The sequence below is a fragment of the Anoplopoma fimbria genome, chromosome 2, assembly GCF_027596085.1.
Source record: "Anoplopoma fimbria isolate UVic2021 breed Golden Eagle Sablefish chromosome 2, Afim_UVic_2022, whole genome shotgun sequence".
NCBI lineage: Eukaryota > Metazoa > Chordata > Actinopteri > Perciformes > Anoplopomatidae > Anoplopoma > Anoplopoma fimbria.
In genome coordinates, this window is record NC_072450.1 from 15815848 (window position 1) to 15826411 (window position 10564).

Genomic DNA, 10564 nt, shown 5'->3' on the forward strand with positions numbered 1-10564 from the left:
TTTCCTCTCTGGGGCCTTGACCTTGTTAACAATCCCTTGGGGCTCATAGAGGCCTCCTTGTGCTACATGTGCATTGACCTTTTCTACTCCCGGAGGTTAAATAATGTCTTTTTGGCCCAAAGAAACACAGTCAGAGCTTAATAATAATGTTGGATGAACCTGGGACTTCAGTGAATAACTGACAAATAATATCAAACCTTATCAGACCAAGTAAATGAAAAGACTCAATAGTATGGAAAAAAGTTAAGGTTGGAACTTGCATATATACGGAATCAGCTGTGCTTGTTTCTTGGCTTTCATTGTGACAGTGAGGTTAAATCACACTTGCATTCAAAAAGAAAGCTTTTTGGGGGGTTGCACGTGGATATGGAGGCTGTGAAGCTAGCAGGCCTGCTGTCCTACAGATGTCTTGGGCTGTGCGTTACCAGGTGTACGTCACCTGAGATTACCCACGCCGACACCCCTTAAAGGCAAACAGCCAGCAGTACAGCTGAGGGGGCATCTGGTGGCGTGTGTGTATGCGAGTGTGTATGCGTGTATATGTGTGTGTGTTCATGCATTCAGATTGGTGGTAACGTTTTTTGCAGAATGGGACTGAGTGCAGACAATTTCGGTATTATCAGATACTTTCTACCACCATCTCTGATCAGAAACTATCTATTGGAGGAATGTAGATCTGGAAGATCCATGTAGGGTTGATATCTCTTTGGGTGTATGAGATAATGATGGCGGTAATGTTTGATGTTGAAAGCATGGGTTCCTCACGCATCACACTGCCCTGGCAGTCTCCAGTTAAGAGTGTAGTGGAGTGAGTAAAATGTTCAACTCCGCTGTCCCTCTGATCTTTCTCTTCCTCCCGGGGCCCCTGCAGAGAGAGAACAAAGAGAAGCAGTTCTTAATCAAAGTGCATTGGATTAAGAAGCTGGAAAAAAGACACAGATCACAGAGATACTACTTCGCAGCCATTCAGTGGATTGGAAAACAACCTGAATCACCACTTCATATGAGTCTGTGACCCTGAAACAGTAGATCGGCATTTTAATCTTTCTGTTAGTTTGGAAATCGTCAGGATCGGTTGTGGAAATAAAAGCAGCAATGCAGAAGCAGATGTGAACGTACCGTATGCGTGTTTATGAGTTTGAGAGAATGCCGTCAGTGAATGTATGCTGTGGTTTCTATGTGTGAACATGTAGCCAACAGCTAAATATACCATGTGCGTGTTTACATTGCTTTTCCAGGTATGTGACATCATTAACTCACAGAGCCATGCAGCTGCTCTATTCTTCCCACATCGTGTCATATTTTATTAACAAACCTGCTGTAGCTGAATCATCTCATCTCCTGTAGACTTGACACTCAACTCCATCCGCATCATGTATATTTGATGTGCCAGGGCATGCTCTGAACGTGCCTTCCTGTTTCTCATTTTCATTGATTTTAACATATTTATTGTGGCCACTCAGGGCAAGACTGGAGTGGACATGTACTATATGAAGAATTAAGTGTGAGAGTGAAAGCAGTATTATGGGCTCAGTCACACTCCAGCACTCACAGCTCAAGTCCCATCAGCTGGACTGGAAAGGCTGATACTGCCATCATGTGGCTCGGTGATGCAAATTGCCATTCTTAACTGGGAGATATTATTTACAATTAGGACTTCAGTGTGTGTGCTTATCTGTGTGTTTGTGTGTGGCTGTGCGTGCGCGTGTGTGTGTGCATGTAGGGGCCCAGCTTATGCAGAAGGGGCAGTCAGTGAAGTACAGCCAGCTGACACTGAGGTATTTGTCTTTTCTAATGAGATTTACTGGGCTCCAGATGTTCCTAGTTATGAAGATGTGTGTCAGAGATTTAGGATGGTGAGACCTGCACCCTGTCAGAGTCGCAGTGGGGTGCTGTTTTACTGTCTGTCACCCCCTCATCCCCCCCCACCACCACCACCACTCATAGGTGGCCTCTTAACCTGACAACACCAACACCTCTTCTCTTTCACACTCACACACACACACACACACACACACACACACACACACACACACACACACACACACACACACACACACACACACACACACACACACACACACACACACACACACACACTCTTACCCGACAACAACGTGAATCAACATTTTATAAACTTAGAAAAAACATAGAAAATACAAAAGGAATGTCTATAAAGGTAACCAAATACACCACATATATACAAAGCAATTTAGAGAGTATATATACTGTAAGAATATAAGGATGTTCACATTCTCCAAAGCAAAAAGTCTCAACATAATAGACAAAAAAGGCAAACATTGTCTATTTCCTAAATCCAGTTTACATTGTCCAGCATATTTTCAAGGTGACACAATTTTAACAATAAAAAAGAAGCCAGTGCAAGTGTACTAAAAATCCAAAATAGTGTACAAATATTTTCCTCATCTCACATAAAAACAATCTTCTTCTTGGCTCAGGATTACTGTGGTATTGTACCGTCTCAGTCTGAGTTTTTAAGTCAAATAACCAGAACTAGTTCTAGTTGAGGTGCATCATGAAGATCTGGGGTTCATCAGAGTCTCTTGACGTTGGCTGGCAGAGGGAGGCATCAGCTGGGCTCACCACATCAGCGAGTCTGGCAAGGCACCATAACTGCTGACCAGGCTCCAGCGTCCTCCTCCACTAGCTGGCACGACATAATGTCACCTTCCTCTTCATCCTCCTCCTCCTCTCGCTGCTCAGATGGCAGGCTGCAGCTTGGTCAGGTTCCTCTGGTGCATGCTGTGGTGGCGCACCAGCTCGTCAGAGCGGGCAAACTTCTTCTGACAGTTGGACCAGCGGCAGGTAAAGGGCTTCTCACCTGACAAGGAGGGGACAAACAAGGAAAAACAAGGTTTTGTTTTACATGAATTAAAGTCAGGTGAGCCAACAAAAAAATCTCATTGGGAAAAGAATGGGGAGGTAGAAAATAAAGGTATACGCACTTGTTTTACCTGTATGAGTCCGAGTGTGCGTCTTAAGATGGTCTGACCGTGAAAACTTTCTCTGACAGGTCTCGCACTGAAAGGGCTTCACTCCTACACAGAGGTGCAAACGGTTGTTAGTTTGTTGAGACAGACATGAGAAGAGGGTGAGGTGAGGGTCAACATTTTAAATATACAATGAGATGAGTGATCACTTTGGAGGTTGAAATCATTACAAATTGAAATTGTTCCGGGACTTTTTATAGTCTAAACATATTATTTTTACTTTTGGTTTAAAAAAAAACTTTTTTAATTCAATTAATTTAGAATTCACACATGAACATTAATTGAACCTTTAGAACACCTGTAGTGTCATATTTTATTATATTAGTTAGCTGTTACATTTTCTGGCAGGCCTAATTTTATTTCACAAAGACTTCTCCGCACTGCCAGGAATACAACCCTGGTGGGAATATACTAAATCCTAGAAGTATTTATTTAATTATTTATTTATTGGCATAAAAGTAGTCAAATTAAATATACCGAATCTAAAAACACTTGAATCTGCCTATAAAATACCCACCTGGTGTTTTAAAGTTTTTTATAATGTGAAATGTCCCCCTCCCCAAATGTTTCTAAAACTTGAAAATTCTGAGAAAAAAAACCCTGAGGTCACAACCTCAGTGGTAGCTACGGCCGTGGAGGAAACTCATACAGTAGCTTGACACCGGTGTACCTGTGTGTCTGCGCTGGTGCCTCTTTAACTGGTCTGAACGAGAGAATCTGCGGCCGCAGTCTGTGTAATCACACTGGTACGGCTTCTCTCCTGTAAAATAAACCATATCATCAGCTTTATCAGTCAACCTTTAACACAGCTACACACATTCAAACCTGAGCATAGACACCTGTCTCACCCACAGCATACGCCATCGCTATTTAATCTGTTTTAAACTCAATTTCAACAGCCTGTACGTATTTCTCATTGTGATCTATATAAAGCAGAAGTTTCAGTCCTGGGAAGGAAAAAGTCAAATCCTCTCACCTGTATGTTTGCGGCCGTGCATCTGCAGATGTGACAGTTTGAAGTATCTCTTGCTGCAGCCGGGATAAGCACAAACAAATGGACGCTTTTCGCTGGCCTCTGATGATGACCTCACAACTGGTGGAGCAATACCAGCTACGCGTCCAACACCCTTTAGGAAGGAGAAGTCAAAGTTCACTTGTATTTATTCACTGTATGTCCCTGAATGTATTGCATGTGTGTTAGCTCTTACTGACCTGAAGTCCTCTGAAGACACCGTGTGTGTGTATGTGGTACTTGGCACTGACGAGCACGGGTGGAGGAGGGGCTATGGGGTCACTGTCGTAGCTGGGTGGATGGCCACTGCCGAGGCGGAGCAAAATTAGATTGATAATTAAAACACCGAAAAGTGTGAGTGCACAGTTTTAGCAAAACTAATCAAATCTATCATTATTTGATAGACTTGTCAGACAGGCAGTTAGATACGGTTTGTTAACAGAAACAGACTAAATTGTGTTCATCCAGTCCAAATTAATACAGACAAGAAAAGTATTTTTCTCCTTCATGGCACATACACTTTATTAACAGAAGAACATAGCTATCCTTTTTATGACCTAAACCTAAAACTAAATAGGCTTAACTTAAAAATTGTCTTTAAATCATACAATAGAAGCACAAGACTGCACACAAACACACACACATACACAAACATGAATACGGTCTTCTCCACTTCCTGATTTCTTTTGGCAGTAGGCCAACGGCCATCTGGTCTAATCCTCCTCCTCTCCCTCCTCCTCTGCACCACCACAAACATTGGTCAATACTGAAGAAAACAGCATGTTATTTAAAAAAAAGGCTCACCTCTTAATGGAAGATGCCAGGTTGTTCATTTGGTTCCATGTTACACAATCCAGCTGAGATGTCATTTGGTACAGGTTATCACTAAGTGAAACATAAAGCACACTCATTAGCATTTTACATCTGTGAAAACTAGATTTTCACTCTTTATTTGGTTTGTGAAATTTCAAGGCAACAAAAATTGCTATACAAATCAAACGGTTATAGAACAAGGTGAGCTCTGAGGTTATGAATGAAGAAAGGGAAAACACTGTTTATGTGTTTGCTTTATTTTTCTTTCTTTATTAATCATTTTTTTCTAGGAAATCCTGAAATTAGAAACACTTGCAATATTTATGTTCCTGTCATTTCTCCTCTCTTGTAAGGATAATGAAGACGTTTCATTCAGGGGAAACTCCAAAATTGCTCGCTTATTAACACATCCTGTCCACCCTCCACACTCCTCACTGGCTTCATTAAAAAACATGGGCTCAGAGCCATTCTTTACCTTGGCAGATCACACTACCACACACTCACACACACACACACACACACACACACACACACACACACACACACACACACACACACACACACACACACACACACACACACACACACACACACACACACACACACACACACACATTTTAGAGAAACACACACACTTGGAGATGCGGTTGTGCACTCTGCGGGGGTGAGTACCTCCGTGCCTAGTACACCATGGACCAGTGCATGACATCACTCTGTCCTCAGTATCATTAAAAGGCGGGAACCAGTTTCGGGGGATTTCTGGACGGCATTCCTTGAGAAGTCCTTGAAGGAAGGATCGCGATGGCTCGCTAATCAGCTCTGAGCTATGTTAAACTGTGGAAAGACTCACTGATATCTGACATATATTCACGGTGTCTATGTGAGAGCGTGTGCGTGTGCATGTCTCTCTGTTTGTTTGAGGGTTTCCAGTTCAAGCCATAAAGCTCTAACAACAGCAAAGTCTTCCTTCCTCTTATCAACTTCTGTTCCAGTATTTGGGTTGAACATGTTCCTTTTCTCAAACAACATCGCAGGATGGCATTCAAAGAATTTCTTCCTAATTTACCCTTAGAGATGTTTTGCATCAAAATGAAAACAAGTTGGAAGCACATTCAGAGGTTGCAATGAGCAGATTCCCAGCCTTAACTACCTACCTCACATCCCCCACTTAACTTTCACTTTCACTGGACTTGTCTCTTTTACTTTTCCCCTCATTTTTCCTCAGGGTGGACTTAGACACATCGGCAGTAGATCGCTCAGTGTTTGTTTTGGCCTGCTGAGCACCAGTGGGCAGCACTTAACCTCAGAACAAATTAGGATTCAGGATCCAGACAGTGCAGAGGCAGACGCAGGGCTTAGCGTAGGATCAGAGAGAGTTCACACTTCAGAAAATGAGGGAGCTGCATGTGGTGTCGGTGGAAAGAATCTGACATTAATTGATGAGTGAGGAGTCTGAAAACGTTCTGGGAAGAGTGGAATTGTAACAAGAGTGGATTCAAGGTAGCATGACTCAAATAAAGCAACAATAGGAGCATGTTGGATCAAATAATTGTACCTGTTGTAGTTTCTCAGCAGCAGAGCTTGGCTGCTCGGACAGGATTCAGATGGATTGTGGCAACCAAACATGGGAGGAGGGGCCGGGTATTGCTGGTCAACTAAAAATACAAAGACAAAAGTTGTTATTTTCTCTATAATTGATACATTTTTTGGTCTATAAAATGTATTTTCCCAGGAGCTAACATATTTAATTGGCTTGTATTGTCTAACTTAAAGATACTCAGTTAATCATTCCAGAAGACAAAGAAAACGGCAAAATATTTTTTTTAAAAATACCTTCAATGATTAATCAATTATTGAAATAGTAATTCATTTTCTAGCAATTGACAAATGGTTTAGCTTTGCTTTTAAAAATGTCTATATTTAATAGTTCAGGTTTCCAATTCCCTTGAAATGCTTACTATCCAGTAATATCAAGCTGAAAACTCTCCCAAAAATGTTCCTGAGGAAACATATTTGTATTTCATGTATATTTCAGGTTCTCTTCATCAAAGCAGACACAAAACACACAAAAATGGATATGTGCACACTTTTGTACATTAATTCACAGACACACGGCTCTTCCCTTCAAAGAGAGAACAGGTCAATCAGAAACAGTGGCCCTTTTCAGGTTCATATAGTGTATTGGTCCCCAGACAGTTTTTGACATTCCAGCAGAGTCGCATAAAGCTGTTTCCTCAAGTTATCATTTCCAGAGTCATTAACCATACGTATGCTTAAAGAGCGAGAGGGAGGCTGTGTTTATGTATGCCTGCGTTTTACGAATGCGTGTGCAGACAGAGACGGAGAGAGATGAAGGAAAAGTGGATAACAGTGATTCTGTTGTGATATGAAAAATGATGGGTTACTTATTTAACCTTGCTGTGACATGACATCCTTCCAGTCTGCGAATCAATTCAGTGAAAAGGCGTCAGGATGTAGACAGTTACCTATGTTGTTTGGCGGTGACAGAGTGTCCTCGTGTTTGAAGGACAGGCTGGAGAGTTGAGGGGTGTGGTGAGACGGAGTGTGACCATAACTGGGGTTGCTGTCTAATCCCACCGCTCCATAGCCTGAAAAGAGAAAACAAAAAGAGAAGCAATGGTGAGTTTAAATGATCTTATTTGCCTGTTTGACTGATTAGATTGCCATCTTGCAGACAAAGCTTGCAGTATCTGGTCAGTTATCTGAATTCCCCCCTGGTAATAGCTCTTAGACCCTGGCAGGGTTACCACAGAGAGACATTCATCAAACTAGTAAATCCTATTTCCTTGTGACTTATCCCCACCATTTATCTTTGGCCTTGCGGTTTCAATATTTATGGCAGGTGGAAAAAGAAATTTGGCAAAAACACCACAGACAGACGGAAATGAGCTACTGGAGAATATGCACAGTAGAAAAACAAAGTTGAGAAGGATTTAAATGAATGTGTGCTTATTTAATTCCTTCATTTCTTCATTCATTAACATTATAAGACGGCAATAAATTGGTCATTTCTATTTTGGGGGGTAGATGGAAAGTTAAAGAAGAATTCTGCATTCGAGAAAGCTATGTAAAAATGATGATACAAGCACATGCAATGTGTGTGCAATGTTAACTTTACATACACAGCGTAGACCGGTTGCTATATCCTTAGTCAGGCCTGTTGAAAGGTTTCTGAGAAAAATGACTCACAAATTCTTACTTAAATCCTTGCAGCCTGCAGAGCACTACGCTGAGTATTCTATCACTTCATCAAAAATGACATTACATTGAGCAAACAACAAAAGATTCACTGCATCATGACTCATCAGTAGACATATACAGCGTTAAACATCTGAGTAGTGAGCCCCAATAGACAAAAATCAAGTGTTGTTTACAGTAAAGGTAGAGACATCATATCCAGGAAACAGTATGAAGTTTGATTCCAAATTAGGATTCCAGATAAATACCAGTTGAATCCCTCTTAGCTGATTTGTGCAGGTCTATTGGGATTAAACGATCCCAGAAGTATGGTTGTAAGTAGTAAATCAAGCCAAGATTCATAGTTCAGCTCTTCAAAGTTTTTAATTCTTAATTCTTAGTTTTTGTTTTGGGTTTTATCCTAAAGAAATAATTCTGAATAAAAGGTCTTAAGTTCAAAGTTTTTTTTCATCTTTCTTTTTTATTTTGTTTTTAGCAGAGGAAGTTGTTTTGCTCAACACAAAACACTAATAAAAAAAAAAAAAGACAACACAGTCAGTAAGGGTGAAGTTTTTTCATGTAATATAAATTCACATTTGCTCATGCCAATAAAATCAAAACTTTTAAATGCAAAACTTCATAATTTATTCACAATCAGCTGATGAGCGCATTCAGCATCTTTGCCTCCTGTCCTTGACTTATTTCAATTCACTTGATGAATCAAGTCTCTTCCCTACAGCTCGTATGACTACTGCAACATTCACTGCGGCTCAAAAGGTAATTATATATTATTTATATATGTGTATTTTTTATTAACTCATTGGTATGTATGCAATACTGGATTACCATTACCAAGGGTTGCTTTGACCCAGTGCTAGGGATATTCTTATTATATTTTGCTGTAAGACAAGTTTTCTAAAACATTCACAAATCTTTTGTGTGTACATTCAGCATTATAAAATAATTGAAAATACAATGTACTTGAACTTTATATGGATGCATAAAACATTCATTTCTGCTGAAAAGCCCTGTACACAGGAACTGTTATTGATGTCTGCCAGAGCATCACCAGAAAGCTGTCAAGCTTATTCCTGACATGGGACAGAATGACCCAGTAAAGCACATAACATCCTGCTAAGACACAATACGGTTGACAACCCCAAACATGAAGTTACATCATGATCACACGCAGCAGGAAAAACACAATAAAACCTGGAAGTGTGTAAAGACATCTGCTCCTCATGTTTACTGTCCCTACATAACATTAAGCTGATGAGAGAAGACAGCATTGGGACTGGTAATGAGCTTGCTTACCCTGGTTTCTGGGTGCAGGAGGACTGTCCATACAGCTGGGTAGGTAGGTTCCATTAGGAAACATAAGTTGTTGACCTGTGGTTGGCTCTCCGAAGGCCCCAACTCGACAGGGGCCCGAGCCTGTAAACTGGCCCGAGAAGTGCACTGTGAAGGCCCCGAGTCCACAGTGAGGGTCCTCCATCGGATCAGTGGACCCCCAACCCGGTTCCTGCTTGATGAGGGAGTGGTGGGAGGGCAGGGAGCTGTAGGGAGTGCCAGGGTGGAGGTCCAGCAGCTGGGTCCACTGGCCTCCACCAACGGACATCCCACAGCCACCACCAGCGCCTGGTAAGGATGGCATAGGAGGCGCCGGAGCTAAGAGGGTCAGATCTCGAACATCTGACCCCATAGACATGGCTCCACACGGTTCGGTCAGCATTGTTGAAGGGAGATCAGCTCAAAGAAGAGTGATGTTAGTCCGGTGGAAGACACAGCTTAAAAAAGTCACACAGTAATAAACTGTAAAGTCTCGTGAAAGTTTAACAAAACACCTAAAAACAACTAACTGAAGAAGCAATAAGCAAACTCCTCAGCAGAAACAAACTTCAGCGGTCACAACATACTTATAGGAGTCATCTTTCCTGCCACAAGTCATAAACTGCAGAATTAAAATGAAGTCATTACTGTCGATGACCAAAATGTAAACGCCTGATCTCAAGCTCCCTGGGTATCGGCAGTGGGTTTGGAGTGGGAGTCTGTTGGGGTAACAGTGCCTTGTCCCTCTGTCTCTATAATGTCTGACTTTCCTTACTCTCCTGAAGGCTCAAATACTGCATAACTCATTGGACAGGGGGAGGAGCGAGGGAGGCTGAGGAGAAGATGACTCCCTTGTCCTGCCTCGGTCAGCACAGACGGCACTTCTGAGTAGATTCTGACTAATGTCCCATTTGCCTGAGCGGGTGTTGCTCTTCATTCTTTGTTCAAGTTCAAGCGTTGCCTATATTGAATGTTTGCGTTAGCGTGTATGAATCAGTGTGTGCAAGACGGAGAGAGGTGTTTTTGTTTAACTTCTCTGGAGGACTGTGCTGACGGACTAGAAGCATTAAACAGCCCCATGAGCATTAGTTAGTAAGTAAAAGAGAAGTTAGTAAAAGATCATGTCATATTGATGTCCCTGTTTGTGCATATACTAATTATAATTAACTGTTTTTATGGTTCAGTGATTTGTTTTCTCTCT

The 10564-nt window shown here is 41.6% G+C and overlaps 1 protein-coding gene across 2 annotated transcripts; it reads right to left on the reverse strand.

Annotated features, from left to right (window-relative positions):
* Window positions 1-2124: 2124 nt before the first annotated feature.
* On the reverse strand, window positions 2125-10157 carry wt1b (WT1 transcription factor b). 2 transcript variants are annotated; one of them, XM_054612719.1, is made up of 9 exons: window positions 9349-10157; window positions 7323-7445; window positions 6392-6491; window positions 4828-4908; window positions 4224-4329; window positions 3988-4138; window positions 3682-3771; window positions 2976-3059; window positions 2125-2842 (listed from the first exon to the last, which is right to left on the reverse strand). In XM_054612719.1, the coding sequence occupies exons 1-9, from the start codon at window positions 9764-9766 to the stop codon at window positions 2721-2723; spliced, it is 1275 nt and encodes a 424-aa protein (XP_054468694.1). In that variant the 5' UTR covers window positions 9767-10157; the 3' UTR covers window positions 2125-2720. The 2 variants fall into 2 exon arrangements, with proteins under 2 accessions (XP_054468694.1, XP_054468685.1); XM_054612710.1 differs by having other exon boundaries at window positions 2126-2842; window positions 2967-3059; window positions 9349-10154.
* Window positions 10158-10564: the final 407 nt, after the last annotated feature.

What these genes read in the sequence shown, in the direction of transcription:
- wt1b (XM_054612710.1), bottom strand. Translation starts at nt 9,766, where the DNA reads ATGCTGACCGAACCGTGTGGAGCCATGTCTATGGGGTCAGATGTTCGA. An exon ending in CTGGCATCTTCCATTAAGAG is followed by an intron (nt 4,330 to 4,827) that starts GTGAGCCTTTTT and finishes CCGCCTCGGCAG; the next exon opens with TGGCCATCCACCCAGCTACG. An exon ending in GCACCAGCGCAGACACACAG is followed by an intron (nt 3,060 to 3,681) that starts GTACACCGGTGT and finishes ACCTCTGTGTAG; the next exon opens with GAGTGAAGCCCTTTCAGTGC.